A 23,740-nucleotide genomic window follows, 5' to 3' on the forward strand; every position below is an offset into this window, starting at 1 on the left:
ACTATATAATAAAGAGCCAATATGCATATGGTTGTCACACCATCACGCCTTAACAGCTCAGACACTCAACACTGGGGAAAGAGGAATGGGGACCAGCCAGGCACAAATGAGCTTGCGAGAGAGGAATGGGGATCAGCCAGGTACAAATGAGCTCACGAGAGAGGAATGGGAACCAGCCAGGCTGCGCCTGGGCCTGCACCCTGGGAGAGGGACAAGCCGCCCACCCTGCGGTCCCGGGTGCCAGCAGCTGCACCTGGGCCTGCGGCCCAGGAGAGGGACAAGCCACCCGCCCCACAGTCCTGGGCACCAGCGGCTGGGGCTGCAGCCCGGGAGAGGGACCAGCTGCCCGCCCCATGGTCCCAGGCAACAGTGGCTGCGCCTGCGGCCCGGGAGAGGGACAATCCTCACGTCCCATGGTCCCCACGGTCTCTGGTGCCAGTGGCTGTGCCTGCGCCTGCGGCCCAGGAGAGGGACAAGCCACTCATCCCGTGGTCCCCGCGGTCCCGGGCGCCAACAGCTGCACATGCAACTGTGGCCCAGGAGACGGACAAGCTGCCTGCCCCACGGTCCTGGGCGCCAGCGCTTGCGGCTGTGGCCTGGTGAAGCCGCCTGCCTACAGTCCCCTGTGTTTGCAGCCGACCCGGGTGAAGCCAGACTGGGTCCTGGGTGCCTGCGGCTAGCCAGAGGGAGGGAAGCCCGGGTGCCAGGTGCCTGCAATGGCTGGAGGAGGGAATTCTGTGTCCCAGGTGCGGGGCGAGGCAGAGGCAGTTAGGGGTGATCAGGCCAGCAGGGGAGCAGTTAAGGGTGATCATGCAGGACGAGGTGGTTAGGGGTCATCAGGCAGGCAGAAGGGTTAGAGGCCTTCAGGCAGGCAGGCAGGTAGGTAGGTGAGCGGTTAGGAGCCAGCAGTCCCAGATTGCGAGAAGCAGCCGGACATCCCCCGAGGGTCCTGGATTGGAGAGGGTGCAGACCTGGCTGAGGGACTCCCCCTCCCGTGCACGAATTTCATGCACCGGGCCTCTAGTTATAAAAATAATTAGAAGCAAAATTTTAATTGTGGAAAATAGGGGAAGGCTACTTGTACTAACAGATTGTCAACATTTTACACTAGTTCTTGAAACTTAAAAATAAAGAACTTTAAAAACTAAAAGAGAATAGTAGGCATTATATTAAGAGGTTATTTTCACCAAATAATTGGTTTGAAAACAGATTTATAACTTTATTGAAAGAAGGAGTTGAGGTTATTAATTAAGAAGAATCTTTCAGTGGATTACTGTCATTTTTGAAATACGTTTTAATTTTGTTTTGTTTTTAATATGTACAAAATGATGGTTACTTGCCCTTGAGTAGATTGTTACAAGTATATTGTTTAGATTAGTACATAGTAGTAAATTGGAATAATAGTAAATTGTTGAAGAAATGGAAAAAATAAGAAAATATTCCTTACAGTGCAACTGAACCCTATGAATTAGTATAGGATTAGAATCAACACTTACTTGTCTACTGTATTCCTCTTTTCTTATTAGCATGATGTTAATTCTTATTTCTAAATATGCCAAATGCAGAGTGTCAGATGGACATAAATTAGAACTGGAACAAATGCCTATGTCTATATATATAAACAAATTTGAGGCATAATTATTCTATTTGGGACTGCTTATTATCTGTTACACTTTCCAAACATAAAAGAAATTCAATTTAACATTACTAAGTTAAATGTATTTGTAGAACTTAATAGGAAAACATCATTCATCATGTGTATAATTTGTGATTAAAGAAATGAACTAATATCTCTGAAGGTGGAAAATAAGCTATATCATCGTTTGTTGATACATTTGTTTGGTAATTAGCAGTAACTGATTAAAGTGGTAACAAAACAAAATTATCTATTAAAGCATGATTTATTCATGGAGAAATTAACTTTCATTCAAAATAAAAATAAACTGTAATGTATATGAATTTGATGCTTTATTTGAGGTACTGGGTGAAAATGATGATAGTCTTAAATTTTATTGTCATTTCAGAGTATTTGACTGTGTTCTCTCAGATGATTGCATTCCATGATCCTGAGCTGAGTAATCATCTCAATGAGATTGGATTTATTCCAGATGTAAGTACCTGGTGCATTATTAACATCAAGTCAAGATAAAGCAGAAATCGGAAGCATGAAAGAGAAATTGGCAGCATGAAAGAGTGCTGTTTTTAAAGTTTTTGTTGTCATAAGAAGTCCAATATGAACAAGTTCCTGCTACTAATTACAGTCTTTTGTTATAAAGTCTGTGTGGTTACCTTCCAGGAACTTGAGATCTCTATCTCAAAAGGAATTTTTGAGGTTTACAAAAACCTATGATACTGTAGTCTAACTTCCACTTAAAAGAGGCTTGACTCCCTGTCACATACTGCAGGTGAGTAATGGGCTAAGCCACACCATTGCTACCCTTTGCAAGTCAACTCTGACTTTCAGCTTAATATGAACTATAGAGAAGTTAATGAAGTAAGCCAAAATCTGGCAAAGCTCCCAAGGTAACATATCAAGCAAAACACAGAAGCTACTTAAGAATCCACTAAGTTCAGATTTCCTACTTCTACAAAAATGGGCCCAAGTCTCATAAAATCCAAGTGAAAACCCTTCAAAGCACAGTTTAACATAACACTAATACGTTTTTCAAACTATTTGATTTTACCCTATTTAAAAGCTAATAAATGAGCCTATTACTGTTTAATGGATGTTGGTGGAAAACAAGACTCCTGTGTCAGAGACAAAGGACTTTCACTGACAACAGAGCAAGCGGCCTGAACATTCATATATTTGTGTTGGTTCCCCTACCAGTGGTCGGCAAACTGCGGCTCGCGAGCCACATGCGGCTCATGAGCCGCAGTTTGCTGCTCTGTTAACTAATGAGTTTGCCGACCACTGCCCTAGCCCATAAATCCCATTGAGACAAAGTAAAGGGTCTAGGTCAGTGATCTACAAACTCATTAGTCAACAGAGCCAAATATCAACAGTACAACGATTGAAATTTCTTTTGAGAGCCAAATTTTTTAAACTTAAACTTCTTCTAACGCCACTTCTTCAAAATAGACTCGCCCAGGCCGTGGTATTTTGTGGAAGAGCCACACTCAAGGGGCCAAAGAGCCGCATGTGGCTCGTGAGCCACAGTTTGCCGACCACAGGTCTAGGTGATACGTGCATATGCAGTGAATTACATTATAGGAGAGAAACTCTGAGTTTAGGGAATTTGACATTTTAAAATGCCTTTCCTTTGCTCTAGAGAGAGAAAAACATTCTCTTTTTCTTCCAAGGGTATAAGCAAACTTATCCTTTGCTGCAAAGGGAGATTCTGTTTCTGTTTTCCCAGGCTGTTCTTGTGTACTCATATTTGAAAAGATAATCCGGAACAAAGGACAGTCAGTGTCTCTGTTCACAAGGAATGCAGAAGTACAAGAATGCATATTAAAATGTTAATGGTATTCACCAGAAGAATAGAAAGAGAAAGTATAACGTTTTTTATTGTTGATAGTATTACAGATGTCCCCCATTTCCCCTGCCTTGGCCTCCTTCATGGAGTGACCCTCTCCCTTCTTCGCCCCCCCGCAGCCTGTTGTCTGTGTCCATGGGCTGTGCATATATGTTCTGTGGCTAATCTCTTCCATTCCCCCCACCTTTTGCCCCTCTGAAAGCACATAACTTTTAAACCACTAGAAGGGGTATGGAACAAAGAAAAGTGAATCAATCCTATAAAAACTGAAAAATATAGAAAGTATGTAAGGAATATTAGATTGACTAATAAAGGACATTTTCAGATAATTTATAAATCCATCTACTAGATGTACCAGTTAATAATGCGGATTTTTTTCAATAGATGCAGTTACACATATGTTGATATATATGCAATTTGATATGTATGCTATTTTATTGTATTGACAGTAAGCTTCAAAACTTCATATGTCAAATTTGCTGAAGGTGTTAATATCATAGATATTTTTAAGCTTAAAAATGTCTAATTTCGTGCCCAAAAAAGAGCATTTGCGGGAAGTTTTAATTCATTACTTTATTTTGAAGAAAAAGTTATCGTATACTTCCAGAAGGTTATGGTGAACATGCTCCATCTCAAGATACTTGTGAACGCTGGTTTAAATGCTTTAAAAGTGATGATTTCGATGTGAAAGACAAAGAACGTCCAGGTCAACCGAAAAAGTTTGAAGACCAACAATTACAAGCATTATTGAATGAAGATGCGTGTCAAACTCAAAAACAACTTGCATAAAGATTAAACGTTGCTCAGCAAAAATTTCTGGTCGTTTACATGCAATGGGAAAGATTTTAAAGGAAGGAAAAGGGTTGCCACATCAACTGAATGAAAGACAAATGGAAAACCGAAAAGTCATCAGTAAAATGTTGCTTCAGCAGCATGAAAGAAAGTCTTTTTTGCATTGAATTGTGATGGGCGATGAAAAGTGGATTTATTTTGAGAATCCCAAACTCATAAAATCATGGGTTGATCCAGGTCAACCATCTACATCAACTGCAAGGCCAAATCGCTTTGGAAAGAAGACAATGCTCTGCGTTTGGTGGGATCAGGAAGGTGTGGGTGTATTATGAGCTTCTAAAACCAGGTGAAACCGTTAATACTGATTGCTACTGACAACAAATAATCAATTTGAACCACTCTTTGATGGTGAAATGACCAGAATATGCCAGAAGACACGGCAAAGTAATTTTGCTTCATGATGACGCACCATCACACACTTCAAAACCAGTTAAAGACACGTTAAAAGATCTTGCCTGGGAAGTATTAACCCACCTGCTGTATTCACCAGACCTTGCTCCTTCAGATTACCACTTGTTCTGATCGATGGCACACGCACTTTCTGAGCAGCACTTCAAAATGTACGAAGAAGAGGAAAATTGGGTCTCTGAATGGTTTGCCTCAAAACAAGAAAAGTTCTATTGGGAAGGTATCCACAAATTACCTGAAAGATGGGGGAAATGTGTAGCTAGCGATGGACATTATTTTGAATAAAGCACTTTTGATATTTCTCTTGAAATTATTGTGTTTTCTTTGATTACAAAATCCACATTATTAACCTGTACACCTCGTATATGCTATTCATAAAAGATAAAAACTTAAAGATATTGGCCAAAATTATAAGGAAAATGTCAGGCAAATGGTAACCAAAAAAAAAATAAATACTATGATATCAATATAAACTAGTAAAACAGAAAAGAAAACACAAAATAGACCCCCTAATATATAAACTTTTGTATGTGACAGAGAGGAATCTATTAATCAATTAGAAAAAAAGGATTATTGAATAAATAGCCCTGATAAAATTAGGTAGCTATTTGGAGAGGAGATGGGAATCAAAGCTCAACCCCACACCATACATAAAAATAAATTCTAGATTGACTGAAATACCTGAATGTGGAATGTCATTTTTATAATTTCCATCTAGGAAGGAATTCTTGCAGAATTCATACAAAGTACAACACATTTTGAAAAGAGAGAATTTCAGTAGAAGAGTGGTACAAAGGAGCCTTCCATTCTATTGATAATATATTACTTGATTTAAATTTTTTTGAAGCAGTTGTGGCAAAACATTGTTAAATCTGGGTAGCTGAGTATAGTGAAGTTTGTTAAATGTGCAGGGTGAGTTAATCATCTAATAATTTAATAATTTTGATAGAATATCATTATTCTATTCATGCTTCCCTCTCTGCTTTGATCCCCTCCTATAATTACTGGGACATATTTGTATAACTTCTTATAAAAATGCTTCAATACCAATATTATTATGAAAGTAATATTGATTTTAGTATGTAGTATGATTAGTCTTATGAGACATTACTAAGTCATGTGGGACAGGAGAATGTGGCAAATGCTGTGCTCTCCTGAGCCCCAGCCACTGATTGTCTGTAGCACTCCCCTAATCATGTAACAATGAAATGCTTACACCTATTTCTGAAAAATGACTCTACATGTATTTCCAAACACCCTGTAGGGAATGGTTCTGTCACTATTGAGAATTCTAGAATAAACAAAGAGAAATGAAGGGACAGAGTGTATATCTTAAGTTGGAGAAAATTCCCTTTTCTGCAACTATTCTCTTGTCAGAGAGAATGGGCAAATGAAAGGTAGTTAACAACGAACATTCAATTGGTAATAGGAAGATTGTTTTTGAAATCTTTTATCCTGATTTTTGTTTGTTTTATTGTGTTTTGTTGTCCTGTTTCTTATCAGTAGATAATATGAAAATATTAAAACTATTTTTAAATTTAATTTTGAAAACAGACTTGATGTTAGTTTTTGGAGGGGTTTGATATTTTAAACATAGAGATTGTTGACAGTTAATAGTAGTGTAAGGGGTGTGATGAAATGGTGAACTTTTCTAACATGTTTCTTACTCTTGTAATCACTTATTTTTAGTTGAATTTTATTAGTTTATATGTGCAGTGTTTTCTTTTTTCCCCCTGGAATTATTGTCTTCATTGTTTTACATTTAAAATAATTGTTTAGGGGACTTTTTTGTACCTCTAACAATATAAATGATTCATTAAGGGAAAGGGTAATATGATCCCAAACTGAGTTTCCTGCTCAATAACTAATCCTCTCAAAGTAAGCCTTCGTTAGTCTTCCATCATTGAAATGCAGGCTCCCATTGCAGGAAAGATTGTGATTTCTGGCTTCTTTCCATTTCACAGAGCTCTGAGTACTGAGCACTGCTGAAGCCTGAATAGTTAGGGATATTGTGCACTGATGTGATGCTTAGATTTTATATGTCATGGTAGTTATGAGATTTACATATAAATAGGGTGAATAATCTATATTTGGCAAAGTTGAGACCAGACTGATTTTTATCATTTTTGTCTTGGTGTATGCTTCTGCCTCTGAAAATATACCAGGCCTTTGAGATGAGAACAGGAAAGTATGCTTCTTCATTTTCAAAGATACTGTTTTCCTGAAATGCTATGAATAGCATTAAACTTGTAAATTTTGAAAAGTTGTCAGGTGGCCCTTAAGAGAAATGATAAGGGCTGTTTCTCAGTATTCTATGTGCTTTTGAACCAATTATCATTCGTAAAGATAAAGCAAATAAATTCAGTGGTAAGCAAATAGGCTGGCATAATCATTTTTACTTAACTGCAATCTTTTTTTTAATATATTTTTATTAATTTCAGAGAGGAAGGGAGAGGGAGAGAGAGATAGAAACATCAATGATGAGAGAGAGTCATTGACAGGCTGCCTCCTGCACTCCCCCTACTGGGGATCGAGCCTGCAACCCGGGCATGTGCCCTTGACTGGAATCGAACCTGGGACCCTTCAGTCCATAGGCCGACACTCTATCCACTGAGTCAAACCAGTTAGGGCTTAATGGATGTCTATACTACTACTGATTTTCTCCTTCCTTAAAAGCCGACCGTTGTCATTTTCAAAATTATATTCAGCTGACTCTGTGCTAACAGACAATGTAAAAGTTGTGCTCAGAAATATTTATGTACTTAGTGTTTGCTTTGTTTACTCATTTGTTCATTTATTCCTGGTCTTCATGTTATTGTTACATAAAGAAATTTTACATTTTAAACTACTGACAATGAGCTTTTTAGATGTGGTTACAGGATAAATTAGGAAAGTGCACCTTATTTAGAATCTTTCATAACAGGAGTCCCTACTAATCTGTCCTACCTCATCTGAAGAGTGCCAGGATGTGTCCTTTTGTCTGGCTGATGCTAGAGTGACCCTGACAGTAGTCTTAACCCCATTCTACTAACCTTAGATACTTCAAGGCCCTTGAATATGTATGGCTTATTGAGCTCTCTTTCTCACAATAGATCTTTCAATTATGAAACATATCCTATATAATAAAAGCCTAATATGCAAATCGACCATCACTCTAACACACAAGATGGCTGCCCCATGAGGATACAAGATGGCCACCACAAGATGGCCAGCAGGGAAGGGCAATAGGGAGGGACCAGGCCTGCAAGGGAGGGCAGTTGGGAGCAATCAGGCCTGCAGGGGAGGGCAGTTAGGGGTGACTGGGCTGGCAGAGGAGGGCAGTTAGGGGTGACTGGGCTGGCAGAGGAGGGCAGTTGGGAGAGATCAGGCCTGCAGGGGAGGGCAGTTGGGGATGACCAGGCCGGCAGGGGAGGGCATTTAGGGGCAGTCGGGCCAGTAGAGGAGGGTAGTTAGTGGTGTTCAGGCCTGGCAGGGGAGAGTAGTTTCGGGGGCCAGGCCTGCAGGAGAGGGAAGTTAGGGGCATTCGGGCTGGCAGGGGAGGACAGTTAGGGGCAATCAGGCTGGCAGGGTAGCAGTTAGGCATTGATCAGGCTGGCAAGGGAGTGGTTAGGGGTTGATCAGGCTGGTAGGCAGAAGTGGTTAGGGGCAATCAGGCAGGCAGACAGGCAGGCGAGCAGTTGGGAGCCAGCAGTCCTGGATTGTGAGAGGGGTCCCATATTGGAGAGGGTGCAGGCTGGGCTGAGGGACACCCCCTCCCATGCATGAATTTTGTGCATTGGGCCTCTAGTGTATAATATTTTTAAAAATCACATTCATTAATATCACCACTGATCTCATCCAAAAAGTCATTAAGTTTTGGGAGGCTGCCAAGCTCAGAGTGGCAGATATAAGTTTCTAAAATTTCAATGTTCATCTAACAGCTAGAAATTTTTCTTAAAGTAACAGGCTCACTTCATTCATTTTTTTAGAAATGTCTGCCAGTTATCCAAGTATGAAAAAAAAAATCATTGTTTATATGTCATTCTTTCAAATAAAAAAATGCTATTTTTTTAAAAGCACCTACACTGATTCATAGCTCAAACAATTGTCCAGATACTATTTCTCAAGAAAACTATTGTGCTTCTTTCAGTATGCAGCACAGGTGCTTTATGCACACTTCACACTTTGTCTCATGAAGCATTAAAAAGATATTAATTAGATGAATTTGTTTTACTTCTGCACAAGGATATGACTATTATACTTCAGTGCTGCTACCTTGATTTGTGGTAAGGTGCCAGCAGTTTTATCCACTAGAGATTTTGCACCATTAACTCAAATGTTAATACAGTAAAAAAGAGTGAAAAAATCTTAGTATTTTTGCTAAGGTAGCTTTTAGTTCATGGACTCCTGAAGAGTCCAGAGGATCTCCAGGGATCTGTGACTAGGATTTGAGAAAGCAGGTATAGAGAGATAGTACTCAGATGCTGGTGTCAAATGAGCGAGAGTTCCAATCCTGACATGTCAACTTACTAGGCTAAATACTTAAGTTAGTTTCTGTTATGCACAGTCCTCTTATTGTTAGTATTTATTATAATAAGTCTTACCTCATAAGATTGTTGTGATGATTAAATGAGATAATGCATATAACCTGTTAAACAGAGTTCCTGGTACACAGTGAGTGTTAAGGATTAACCATTATTGGTGGTGTTTTATTTGTTATCATCTGATAATGTTGCACTATTTCTTTGGTTATATTAGTACTAGAGGCCTGGTGCATGAAATATGTGCACTGAAGTGGGGGGTCCCTCAGCCCAGCCTGCACCCTCTCACAGTCTGGGACTCCTTGGGGGATGTCCACCTGCCATCTTTGGCCCGATCGGAGCAGCAAGCCGAGTGGTAAGGAGCAAGCAGGCGGGCGGTAAGGAGTGAGGGGTGCCCTAACCCCATGGTTGGCAAACTGCAGCTCGCGAGCCACATGCGGCTCTTTGGCCCCTTGAGTGTGGCTCTTCCACAAAATACCACGGCCTGGGCGAGTCTATTTTGAAGAAGTGGCGTTAGAAGAAGTTTAAGCTTAAAAAATTTGGCTCTCAAAAGAAATTTCAATCGTTGTACTGTTGATATTTGGCTCTGTTGACTAATGAGTTTGCCGACCACTGCCCTAACCGGTTTTTCTGAGTGGATAGAGCATCGGCCTGCGGACTGAAGGGTCCCAGGTTCGATTCCAGCCAAGGCCATGTACCTTGGTTGTGGGCACATCCCCAGTAGGGGGTGTGCAGGAGGCATCCAATCAATGATTCTCTCTCATTGATGTTTCTATCTCTCTATCCCTCTCCCTTCGTCTCTGTAAAAATCAATAAAATATATTTTTTAAAACAAAAGACCAAGGGGTCCCGGACTCCTCGGAGGATGTACACCTGCCGGCTTAGGGATCGGGCCTAAGCTAGCAGTCACACATCCCTCTCACAATTCGGGACCCCTCGGTCCTTACCACCCTCCTGCTCACTGCTCCTTGCCGCTTGGGCTCTCTGCTCCTTAATGCTGCCACGGAGGCGGGAGAGGCTCCCGCCACCGCTGCTGCACTTGCCAGCCATGAGCCCAGCTCAGGGCTTCTGGCTGAGTGGCGCTCCCCCTGTGGGAGCACACTGACCACCAGGGGGAAGCTCCTGCATTGAGCGTCTGCCCCCTGGTGGTCAGTGCGTGTCATAGCGACTGGTCGTTCTGCCATTCAGTTTATTTGCATATTAGCCTTTTATTATATGGGATGATTTGCATTTAGAAAAGCATTATATCACAGGCTATAATGGATATCTTATTTTGCTGCCTCAGTTAATGAATACTTTGTCAGAGGAGACATGATACTAATAACAATAAAGACTTTCTTATTTGTCTGAGTTGGTGACATTGCCACTCACCACTTTAAATTTTAACCTTTTTTATTTGCTTGTTTTTAAGGTACTTTTCTATTTCCTAGAAAGTTACATCTATAGTCTTTTATGCAAAGTTAATCAATTTTGTTTGAAATTTTTGGAAAGTTTTTATTGTACTCAATGAGATAATTCAAAGGTACTCTGGAAGTGTAACTAATCCTTCCCAAGAATGATAGTGTGGCTCTCATAACCATTAAGTGGTCCAAGTGATTTTATTATTAATTTCTATTTTATAGGTTTTTTTTTAATTCAAAATTGCAAATCTGGTAAGGATAAAAAAAGAAAGAAATATTCATGCATTTAACTTATTTTAAAAAATGTTTTTCAGTATTAAGGAAATAGTTATTTGCAAAAGGTGTAACTAATATAACATTTGATATAAGGAAAAAGAAAATTAACCATTTACCTTCTGGGTCCAATGGACCTTTTAAATTATTTTTTTTTATATTTAAGTCATTTTTTTAAGTAATTTGTAGAAGTAGGACAAAGGGTAAGTAAAAATAATGTACTTAAAATTTTTAGTAAGAATTTCAGCCCTAGCTGGTTTGGCTCAGTGGATAGAGCGTCAGCCTGATTCCGTTCAAGGGCACATGCCCGGGTTGCAGGCTCATCAATGATTCTCTCTCATCATTAATGTTTCTGACTCTCTTTCCCTCTCCCTTCCTCTCTGAAATCAATAAAAAATATATTTTTTAAGAGAATTTCAACATAGCAAACCCAAAATTTTATTCCATATATTCCTGTTTTTTAAAATATATGTATGTGAGATGTGCAGTATTCTTTGATAGTGTTCATCTGTCATGCATAAACCTGGAGCATATCCATCTTTGTAAAGCCTGACCCAGATTTCAGATGCACCCCTAATAGGTTTGGCTTATTTGTGGTTCTTCTTATACTTACATGGTCAAAGCATAATTATCAAAACAAAACATTTACAGGGCTCATAACTTTGTTGAAAATGGCTTTTGTCCCATAAGTATAAAATATTTTCATTTTTAGATTTAGGAACACAAATTAGAGTGATAAATCTAATTATTTGTTTTTCTTTTTATTCATTTCTTCTAATCACTTTGTAAACACACCTACCTTTGGCATTTGTCCACTTAAATTGTATCACATTTTGTTATAGAAATATCATTTCAAAATTACTCTCACACATCTGTTTAGCAAAATAGGATGGCTCAGGTTTATCTTCCAAAATATTGTGTAATGAGGTCTTTCCCACTGAATTTCAAATTTGTTTACTTTGATTCTTGTGTTTGAGGAAATTCATCTAAGATACCATCATCTGAGCTTTCACACTCTGAAATGTCACTAATGTGACCAACATTACCATTTCACTAGGCTCTAGATTACTACCAATCTTCTGATTGGTCTAATAATTGTGAAACATCCTCTGTCAGTGTTCTTCTCTTTTCTAGTAATGGTGGAAAATGAAAAATTCTGAATTCTCTACTGTGTTTATTAAAATCTTTAAAAGAAAAAATAAGACAATAATGGTGTCTTCACATATCTTTTGTATCTTTTTGAAAGATGATGTAATACTTTGGATAGCACAATAAGAAAAATAAAAGGTGGTATAATAGTGATGATTTATTTTTAACACTGTACCATCCTTCTATGCAATTCTATTTATTCTATTTTTATTATTTTAGTTTTCTTTAGCATAGTTGGGAATAATTGAATATGTAGTTAAGAGAACAGTAATAGTCAAATATACACAAAATAAAGAATCTTATAGAATTTGTAAAGTATAAGAAAACGATTTTGAGTAAGAATATTGGTAATTTTGTGAACTCACAGTAGCTGAAATGAAATTCAGGGATGTTGATTCTGAGAGCCAGCAAGACTGTGAATAATTTAGCTTCCTTAGGCTATGCCTACTTTAAATGAGTTTACCTCAACCTGTAAAATAATATCTGCAATTCCCAGTGCTGAAGGTTCCCTTTTTTTTTTTTTTTTACCTTTCACCCCCACCCTCCTTTTTCTAACAAAGCTTGTGTATCTTTTGTGAGATGGCTACATGAGGCTATCTCAGAACTTTAGGGTATTAAAATACTTTTCAATTACAGAAGCTTCTGGATTGTTATTAAGAATGATAATTGTAATTTCTATACTGATGTCATATGCCACATCCTCTGCCAGGTGTTTCAGATCCATTAGCTAATCTTCACAACTATTCTAAATGTTCAAAGAGATATGTAACTACAAGATCACAATTTCTAGCGCTTCAAAGTTTCAAGAAAATGTATAATGATCTCTACTGCTTTGAAAACTTGTCAGCTTTTAGGCATCCTTCTCTTGAATGACTAGACATACATTTCCCTAATGCAGGGAATTATTGCAAGGCATCAAACTAATGTTCAATATGTGGCTTATAGTAATTTAAATATAAAAATATTTCTGATGAGGTAGACATAAAATATAGTACTACTAGTATGTTCATAAGAAGGTAGATTAGAAGGATCTCCTCCTTTTTAATAATTTTGTAATATTATGTATAGAAAGAACATGTAATATGTTTGTGAATAAAAAAACATTTGACAAAATATTCATACAGAGATACCATCTCACACCTGTTAGAATGGCTATCATCAACAAAGGACAAGTGCTGGCGAGGATGTGGAGAAAAAGGAACCCTCATGTACTGCTGGTGGGAATGCAGACTGGTGCAGCCACTGTGGACAACAATATGGAGTTTTCTCAAAAAACTAAAAATGGAACTTCTATTTGACCCAGAAATACTACTTCTAGGACTATATCCCAAGAAACCAGAAACACCAGTCAGAAAGAATATATGCAACCCTATGTTCATAGCAGCACAATTTACCATAGCTAAGATTTGGAGATAGCCTAAGTGCCCATCAGTAGATGAGTGGATTAAAAAACTGTGTTACATCTACACAATGGAATACTATGCTGATGTAAAGAAGAAGGAATTTTACCATTTGCAACAGCATGGATGAAACTGGAGAGCATTATGCTAAGCGAAATAAGCCAGTCGGAGAAAGATACATATCACATGATCTCACTCATATGTGGGATATAATGATGAACATAATTTGATGAACAAGAATAGATCGATCTAGAGACAAATGGTGGGGGGGGTGGTTAGAGAGCAACTAAAGGACTTGTATGCATGCATATTAGCATAACCAATGGATACAGACACTTAGGGCGGTGGGGGCTTGCCCAGGGTGGGAATGGCTGGTGGGGGTTGGGGGCAGGCGGCGGTCAATTGTGGAAAAAGGAGACATGTAAAATTTTAAAACAACAACAACAAAAATTTTTTTATAAAAAGATTCATACAGAGTTTATAAGAAATATTTTCTGTCTAAATCTTTCATTCTTATACATTTATAATTTTTGAGCCACAATTTTCTGCTCTTCAAAATCAAATTAATGAGCCCCCAGCCTTTATTTTCCTATGATATTTAAGATTTTGACATTACCAGCTCATATGGAAAAGACATCATGAAATGCTGAATATCATTATTCTTTCTTGATATTGCTAGGGGGCAGTATTTACTCAGCTGACTCTTTTAGCAGACTAGCAAGCATATATAATTTTATAATCTAGAGAAAATAGTCAATGCATGTATGATTTCTTTTCACTGGGTTTCCGTTTCCAACTTGAAGTCAGAAAATAGCTAATGTCTCTAACTTGATAAGACTGATTTTACATATTTTTGTATTTGCAATCAAAATCTTATTATTTATTTGTTATTTTAAAAATGAAAACCTGAACCAGCCTAGTATTCAATATTATCTTATTTTACTAGGGGTTTTTGTGTGTATCAGAATGTATTATGAAGATATAACTAATATTTTAAGAAATTCTTTAAAATGAAAATATCGGTTAAGATTGTTTAAATCTTAAAAATAAAAATATATAGGGGGTAGGGGTGGCTAGGGAGAGGTCAGTACAAAAAAAGGAGACATATGTAACACTATATGTAATACTTTAAACAATAAAGAATTTAAAAATAAAATAAAATAAATATAGAAAGAATAAATAACAGGCATTACAACCTCACAGAATATATTACCTATGTATTTATCTCACTGTAATTTAGTTGGTAAGAGGTGACTTGTTGCTAAGCATCTAGGAGTTGTTATATATTATATTTAAGAAATTAATTGAACTTGAATTATTACTTTTTCAAATATTAAATATGCTTTATTTTACCTTTTTATTTTTTATTGATGAGAGAGAGAGAAACATGGATTTGTTCCACTTATGTATGCATTCATTGATTGATTCTTGTATGTGCCCTGACTGGGGATCAATCCCTCAACCTTGGTGTATTGGGATGACACTCTAACCAATAACCAATTGAGCTACCTGGCCAGAACCTCATTTCTCTTACTTTTAATGATTCTTTTTATAATTGTGGTCAAAACATAGGCATTTAATTTAAAATCTCAAGTTTTTTTTCAATACTAAAGGATTTTTTTAAATGTGTTGACCAAGGGAGATTTGCTACTTTTCTCATTATTTGATACTTATTGAAAATTCCTCAAGAAAATGTATAATTTCATGGTTATGTGGAATTTTTAATTTATCCCTTTGGGTTATCTTTATTATATATTTCATTAATTGTTTCAACAAATATTTGAGTGCCTATTATGTATGTGCCAGGCATCTTCCTAGACCCTGGGTACATCAATGAAAAAAAACAGACATAATCTCTACCCTCATAATCTAGTGGGGGACAGACAATAAAGAAGATAAATATACTATGTGATATGTTAAGATAGTGGTAAGTTTAAAGGGGGGCGGGGATAAACTAAAACAAGGACATGGATGTTAAGTACTCACATGGAGGAACTGAATTTTAAGTATGGTAGCCTAGGAAAGTCTTACAGAAAAGGTGACTTTTGAATAAATGTCTTAAGGAACTGAGGAAAAGAGTAGTTCATGCAGAAGCAGCAGCAAGTGCTACAGCCCTGGGATGGAAGCATGCCGGGGACATGGAAGGAGCAGCCTGGAGACTGTGGGTGGAGCCCAGTGAGGGAGGAGGTGAGGTCAAAGAGGTAATTGGAGGGCCAGATTACACTGAGTCTTATTGTCAGTGGCAGAAAGCCACTGGACACCATTGAGCAGAGGAGTGGCATGTTCTGATCTAAACACTTTAATAAGGTCATTCAGGCTGCTAAGGTCAGAGAAGCCTAAGGAGGCAAGGATGGACTCCAGAGGACTGCTCATGGGCTAATGTCAGTCATCTAAGCAAGAGATGATAGTGGCTTAAATCAGGAAATTGGGAGTCTGGGTGGTGAGAAGTTTTCATATTCTAAATATATTTTGAAGGTAGAGCCCACATAACTGCTGGTAACAAATGTACAGTGTAGGAGAATGAAGAATCAAGAATGATTCCAGAATTTTTTTGCCTGAGCAATTGGAAGAATAAAGTTGCTCTTAACTGAGATAAGACTATATTTGAAGGCACAGATTATGGAAAAAGTGCGAGGAGCTTAGTTTGGGATATGTTCTGTTCTGTTAGACATACAAATAGAGATTGGACATATGAGTTTGTAGTTCAGGGGAGAAATTGGGATGGAGCTAATAAATACGGGAGTTCTCACACTGTATGTAATAATTTGGAGAAAAAGAGAAAAAGTCCAAGCTATGAACATGGGCACACCAATATTTGTCAGGGAGATGAACAGGAACTAACAAACGAGATGGAGAAGGAGCAGTCAGAAAGGTAAGAAGAAAACTGAAAATTAGATGAATGTGAAGTCTTGGAAGCAGACTTGGGGGGGTTGGTTTTGAGGAGATGAGGGTAGTCAACGATGTCAAACTGATGAAAGATTGAGAATGAAAATTGTCCATTAGGTTTAGCAAATCTTTCATGTACAAAATAAGAGTAGTTTTGGTGGTGAGGTGGAGGCAAGAACCTAATTGGAATGGACTGAGAGAATATTTAATGAACAACTACTGCTCTTAATGAAGTGCAAGCACCTTTCAGGGTAGAAATATGCTTTGTTCACTCCTATCAGTTAGGCAGAGAACGTGAATTCTCCCTTACCCTGACTTTTGTTCTACATAGACCTTCAGCAAATTGCATAGGCCTGCTCACATTAGAGAGGGCAATCTGCTTTACTCAGTCTACTGACTCACATGTTGGCTTTTTCCAGAAACACCCTCACAGACACACCCAGGATAATGTTTAAATATCTGGGCACCCAGTGGCCCAGTCAGGTTGACATAAAATTAACCATCACAGAACCATGTGATTATTGATGTTGCTTTCTTTAAATCTGCCATTTGGCTGTTTTTATTTTATTTGTTCGTCAGTTCTTTGTTCTTTTTCCATTTTCTCTACCTTCTTTGGATTAATTGGCTATTTTTTTTTCTGTGATTCTGTTTACCTCCTTTGTTGGCATCTTAGCCATAACTCTTTGTTGTGTTTTCTTATTGGTTTCTTTAGGATTTACACAGTGGTCCTCAAACAGGGGCAGTTTTGCCTCTCCAGGGATTATTGGCAATGTCTGCAGACATTTTTGACAAAACTGCGCAAGTGCTACTGGCATCTAGTAGGTAGAGGCTGGGTTACTGCAAAAATCTTAAAATGCAAAGTACAGTGACTCCACTCCTTGACCAGAAAGAGTTATCCAACCCAAAATGTGAATAATGGTGCGGTTAAGAAATTCTAGCCTATACTACACTTCTTCAACTTATAACAGTCTACTTTCAAGTAATATTACACCATTTCACATATAGTGTAAATATCTTACAACAGTGTCCTGGCATTCGTGGTGGTGTCCTACATTTTATTTCTCCATATGTTATAAGCCCCACAATGAATTGTTTTTGCTTTAAGAGTCAATTACTTTTAAATATTTTAAAATAAAAGTATTTTTTATTTAACAGCATATTTATAATTCTTGAATCTCTTCATTCTTCTATGTAGATCCAGATTTTTATCTCATATCATTTCTTTCTGCCTGAAGTACTTTCTTCAGCATTTCTAGTAGTGCAGAACTGCTGGTGATGAATTCTTTCCATTTATGTGTAGGAGCCTTTATTTTACCTTTGTCTCTGAAAGATATTTTGCTGGGCATACAATTCGAAGTTGATAGGTTTTCGAGTCTTCAATACTTTAAAATTTTTGCTCCACTGGCATTTGTTAAGCACTGTTTTCAAAAACAATGAAAACATTAGTCTCATTGATGTCTTTTTCCCTCTGGCTAAAATTGTAAGGTTCTTTCCTTTACCACTGATTTTGAGAACTTTGAGTATAATGAGACTTGGTGTATAGTTTTATTCATGTTTCTTGTGTTTCAGGTTTTTGATATTTTGGCATCTATTAGTATATGTTCTCCTCCTCTCCCCATCAATGTCTAAAAATATTCATCTATTATTTCCTCAAATATGCTTTTTGTTCCCTCTCCTGTCTTCTCTCCTTTGTAGTCTCCAAAGGAGACTCACTGAAGCACAGGACATGTGTTTTTTTCCTCCTCTTTGTTTTATTGCTTTGTTCTATTGCTTTATCTTAAAGTTCATTAATCTTTTCTTCTGAGATGTCTGATCTGCTATTAATCCCATTCAGTGTATTTTTTTTAATCTCAAACATTTTATTTTTCATCTCTAGAATTTTGACTTATTTCTTTTTCTGTACCTGCTATGTCTCTACTCAATATGTCCAATCATTCTTTAGCTCTTTGAATATATGGAATACAGATATAAAAAGTATTTTCATGTTTAATATATTAGTTCTGTGTCCATTTTGATTAAATGATTTTGGTCCTCATTATAAAACATTTTTCCTGCTGCTTTGCATTACTCTTTTTTTTTTTTTTTTTTTTTGAGTCTTGTCATTGTGAATTTTGCTTTGTTGGGTATTAGATATTTTTACATTATTGTAAATGTTCTTGAGCTTTATTTTGGGGTGCAGTTAAGTAACATTCAAACAGTATGATTCTTTCCAGGCTTGCTTTTAAGGTTTATTAAGTGAGACCAGGGTAGCATAATTTGGGAGCATAATTTTCCCTTTTACTAAGTCAGTACTCTGATACCTTGTATTACAGGGTTTTGTTTTATTTATTTATTTTTTTTATCCTGGCTGGTGATAAACTGAACTATTCCTGGCTTTATGTGGGGCTGGCGAGTTTTCCCTCTGAGTCTTTCAAGTGGTTCCTCCCCTGTTTTGTGTAGTTTCCTCAAATGTGTGCTCTCTTCAGTATGTGGGAAAATGAGTTGTTAGCTAGTTGACAAACAGTTGGCTTTGATCAGAAGGGTAGAGGGAAATGTAATTTATGTCATGTCTTTAAAAGAAATTAAGTTGAATACTAGTGATGTAATTATTTTTTTTATTTTTTTAAACTTAAATTATGCTGAAGAGTTTGGATTTTGTTATATTTTATTGTTTTCTATAGTCCATACTCTTTACATTGAAGTCACATATCTTTGTACTCCTCAGTTCTCCCACTTGTGATGTCACTATGTGTTAACATATAAAAATGATGATCTAGAGGAGAGCAGTGGGCTTTATTTCACATATAGTACTTAGATATCAATGTAGCATATCATTATACTTATGGTTCTTGACTAGCATTTTGGAAGCATAAATTACTCAATTGTATACAATGCAAAGGCATATTGCAACTGTACTCATAAACTCATAATTGGTAGGTGGTGAAATATTTATTTTAACTCTATAGGTTGTATAGACATCTTTGTTTAATAAGAGCCTATATTGACACAGAAAGTAAAATTAGAGCTTTTTCAGATTTTTAATAGCTTATTATTGATTTTAGATACTTGCTTTTGACAAAGAGGATTGTGCCCTACTTTTAGAATTAAGAATGATTTCTCACTTCCATAATCTCACAAAATTAATTGAAAGTATGTGTTTATGTATTTATTTTTATTCCTAGACAATTAACTTAGGAAAATAAATTTGCCACTCAGCTAAAGAACCAAATTATTTCATTCCTAGATCTGATTACTTTTAGTCTGTTATGAAGCTTCCTATTAATTTAGAAAGTTGTAACAGAAAGCATATGCTTTATAACACCTTTTTAACACATTTTGGGCATTTATTAAATATCTCATCAATTCTCAAAAATAGTAAGGGATAACTCAACACTAATGAGGACCACTTAAGTCTCAGGAATATTTTTATACTACTACGTGAAAAGTACACCCTTGAAATTAGCATGCTAGAGTTCTGTTTGGATTAGGCATGATCTTGAGTGTATCTTTGATGAAATGAAGGCATTATGTTGAATATTCTTAGCATAAGGGTTATATGCAGCATTTGTAATAAATACCATTTAATGGAATATAAATAAAAATAATTATAATAATCTACATTCTATTTTATTTTAATTAATGTAGTAGACCAATATATAGAACTTTCTTTACCATTCAGTTTATTAGTAGTCATTCTAATTATCTCTTTTATCTCCTCTTTATCCATCCATCCCCATTACCCCTTTCTTTTTCCACTTACAGCTCTATGCCATCCCTTGGTTTCTTACCATGTTTACTCGTAAGTATCATTTTCCCTTTCCTTTTGCTATTGTGTTAGCTAAAGAATAACTCCATTCTTCTCCAGTATATTTACAGTAGTATCAGCAGATTTAATTACACAATCATTCATATGTATTTCTAATGTAATAGAGTCTGGTAGAAAATAATATTAATTGTTCTGAATGCTGAATATAAAAAAGTATTGTATTAAATGAAAACCTATTTTAATATTGTGACATTCATAAAATTTCTTCCTTCTATTGAAAAATAAATTAATATTAACTATAGAATTTACATAAAGTTTTGGAAGGCAACTTTTACAACCACATTAGGCTTAATTTTTTACAGATTCTCTAATAATGAATTATCTTATTTCCTAAACTAGAATTCCTTTAGAAATTAAACAGATTATGTAAATGTATAATGCTTTTACCAATTACAAATATTAATACAATGATCATTCTGCTTAAATATACACATATGATAAGTAAAATACAGTATTTAAAGTAAATCTATGTGTTGGCTTAGAAAATATTTACAGTATTAGTAAGTGAAAAAAAACTTGCAAAAAATAGAAAATTGCTAATTGGATTTTTTAATGTGAATTTAATAAAGAAAGTATTTAGAGCACATAATAGAAATGAAACAATATTAAAGTTCAGCTGGGTGAATAAACTTATGAGAATAATATAACTACCTAGAAAATTCTAGGAAGAAGTATATTGTATGGGACAACTACACCAACATTCATAAAAAAGGTTAGAAAATGTCATGTGTTTGGCCAAGGAAGCAATAAATTTACAAAGCCAAACAAACATTTTATAAAACAGTTTGATAGTACATGTTCTTAATAGTTTTTACCATAAGGTAATGGTCATATGTCTAGTAAAGCGGCTTGTTATTGTTTCAATTTTTATTTTGTTTTTTGTTATAATTAATCTCTTTATATTTTGTCATTGTACAGATGTATTTCCACTGCACAAAATTTTTCACCTCTGGGATACCTTGCTACTTGGAAATTCCTCTTTCCCGTTCTGTATCGGAGTAGCAATTCTTCAGCAGCTGCGGGACCGGCTTTTGGCCAATGGCTTTAATGAGTGCATTCTTCTCTTCTCTGATTTACCAGGTATATATAGAAATAAATGGAATCACTAAATTAAATTTAATTATAAGATAATGAGACTTTCTTATACCAATTTTCACAAATCATCACGTAAGCCCTCAGAAGCTCTTCTCCTTGAGCCTCGTCATCCCTCTGTACAGTCTCTCCCTTGAATACTGCCTCTTCCACTGGCCCAGCATTGTAGATACAAAACTGGGGCATTTTAGCTCACGCTGGTTTACTTTCATGTCGGCGATATCATCCAAAGGGTACAAGAGCCAAGGGTAGTGCCCTATTTTCCTTTTTGCTTAGGACAGACCTGTTTAACTTCAGCTGGTAGAGAGTACATAAAAGCCACTTGGGAAGGTGTTTGAGAATCTCTATGTATACAAAGATGTAAATCACTTGAAACTTGCTTTCTCCTATTGATAGCTTCTTGCTCACAATTTGACAGATTTAGGAAAGGAAACAATGTCCTCTTGGGAGGGCCAATCACAGTCTAGGGAAACTCCATCCCATAATGCAGGATAGTAAGTTAAAGCTATATATTGTGTTCACAGTGAGGAGTTTATAAATTTGGGAGTTGAATGCTTAAGTATAGAAATGGTTGAAAAGATTAAAGTAACATGGTTACCTAGGATATAACACTCTGTGGAGGGAAAAACTAAACCAAAATGTATTTCAGGTAGAATTCTACTTTATTCAAACAGCATTTTATTGGCACCAGTCCTTCTGCTGAATTTATTGCTGATCTCTATATTTTCAGGCAGGCACAAGTGACTGCTGATAATAAACACTTAAAATTACTCAAGATAAACTTGTCTAAAAACCAAAGAACAAAAGAAAAGTACATTAAGGTTATATATTTATTAAGTACTCTCAAGAGAAATAAAAATCCTGCTGCCTTTCCTGTTTTTTTTTATTTTTATTCTTTAATGCTTACTGCAGTTCCTATTTATTTCTCACTTCATTGTAGGCATTAAGCAGCAGAGCTGATAGATGCTTAATAAAATGTGCCAGTAATGGCATGCACATATCATGGATTTGAAAGGCTGAGTGAATTAAAGTAGGAGCCAATAACATATTCTATCATCTTTTCCCCTTGAAACTACATAACCAAGATTGTGTTTTTAAAATATATCCATTCATTTATTCAACAAATACTCATCGATTTCCTACTAGGAATGTGTGTTTATAATAAGTTTATGTGTATGTAAGTCTATAATTTAATAATCTTATTTCTGGTTTATCTTTTTTTTTACTGACCCAGAGCAGTCATGCATAATTATTTAAAGGTGATCCAGTGGAATCCTGTAACTGTGGCTGACACTTCTAACTTTGGTTATCTTAATTACATGTGGTATTACCTTCTAGTTCCAGTAAGTTACTTGCCTGGCTGGTGCATTAGTTCTTTCATTTTTCAGTGAGGGAATTCAGCTTCCCTCTCAGAATTGCTCTTTGGAATCAATAGAATTTGGAATCCAGTGGAATGTTAGGTGTGTGGATGTATTCCTATACCCTAACTAAGGTACTGAGTGGGGAGTAAGTTAGGAAATGGGTGAGTGGGCATGTTACTAGGAAAGATAATAAGTAAAGCTTTAGATATGTGCTTAAGATGTTTATGGGACCTAGATTGAGAAGCTGAGGCACTATTAGAGATTTTGAGTGACAAATGGCAAATATAATTTGAAGATTAGTCAGAGACTAAAATTTCCTCTAGTATCCTTTTTTGTCTCCTCTGTTATCTTGGGGTTTCCCTAGAGATTCCTTTTTAAATAAGTTCTTTTCATTTGTATAACCCTTTATTAAACAGGAGCCCTATTGATATGTAGGTACACTGTAGGGAAGGGAACGTGGTTTGTAATCCTCTAATTAGGTCTCAGTCTTTTATCAAGCCTCTGTCTCTGGGTTGTGACCTTGTCAGGTGCTTCTTAGTGTCTGCCCCTTAGATGAGACAGGGAGGCTGGAGGGAGCCAGAGTTGGGTTTTTCCCTTCCCCCAGGTCACTTAGGCTCCGGTAAAATAGTTCCCATGAGTGCGGGCTTTGTTAAGGAGAACAGGATGATCTGGGCATATTTGTAAATGCCTAGTTTTCCACTTTCTCTGGTGGAAGAAGATTTTTTTTATGACCTTTATGATACTTAAAGCACTTTAAGATATATAGTTGATATATAGTTGTCTAGACATATATTAATTTAGACATTAATTAGCTATTTCCTATGCTGTTTATTCAATCCAATATTTTCTCCCATTTAGATAGTGTTTTAGTCCATTTCCCTTTAATATGATTATTCATATAGTTGGGTTTAGTTCTAGTTGTCCTATCTGCTCTGTATTTCTCTTCTTCCTTTTCTGACTTCTTTGGGTTAAATATTCTTAACTTTTCATTTTAATACCTTTCTTGAATTTTACCTTTTGAATTATTTTGTTTATTGGTCTAGGGACTTTTATCTGCATTTTTAATTTATAACAGTTTAGAGTCAATATTGTACAATTTTATAGAAAATGTAAGA

At 36.5% G+C, this 23,740-nt stretch overlaps 1 protein-coding gene and 1 long non-coding RNA gene across 2 annotated transcripts in view; one reads left to right on the top strand and one right to left on the bottom strand.

Moving 5' to 3' along the window:
* TBCK (TBC1 domain containing kinase) overlaps positions 1-23,740 on the top strand; it is a 182,805-nt gene that overhangs the window by 98,461 nt on the left and 60,604 nt on the right. The window contains exons 20-22 of the mRNA XM_008150249.3: positions 2,025-2,110; positions 20,109-20,145; positions 21,091-21,252. Coding sequence (XP_008148471.2) covers positions 2,025-2,110; positions 20,109-20,145; positions 21,091-21,252 — 285 coding nt within the window. The remainder of the gene's footprint in view (positions 1-2,024; positions 2,111-20,108; positions 20,146-21,090; positions 21,253-23,740) is intronic.
* Positions 17,532-22,630, bottom strand: LOC129151575 (uncharacterized). Its single transcript, XR_008558233.1, has 3 exons — positions 22,596-22,630; positions 21,131-21,240; positions 17,532-17,785 (listed from the first exon to the last, which is right to left on the bottom strand). It is a non-coding gene; the product is annotated as an uncharacterized LOC129151575 (long non-coding RNA).

This window comes from Eptesicus fuscus, chromosome 2, assembly GCF_027574615.1.
Source record: "Eptesicus fuscus isolate TK198812 chromosome 2, DD_ASM_mEF_20220401, whole genome shotgun sequence".
Lineage (NCBI taxonomy): Eukaryota > Metazoa > Chordata > Mammalia > Chiroptera > Vespertilionidae > Eptesicus > Eptesicus fuscus.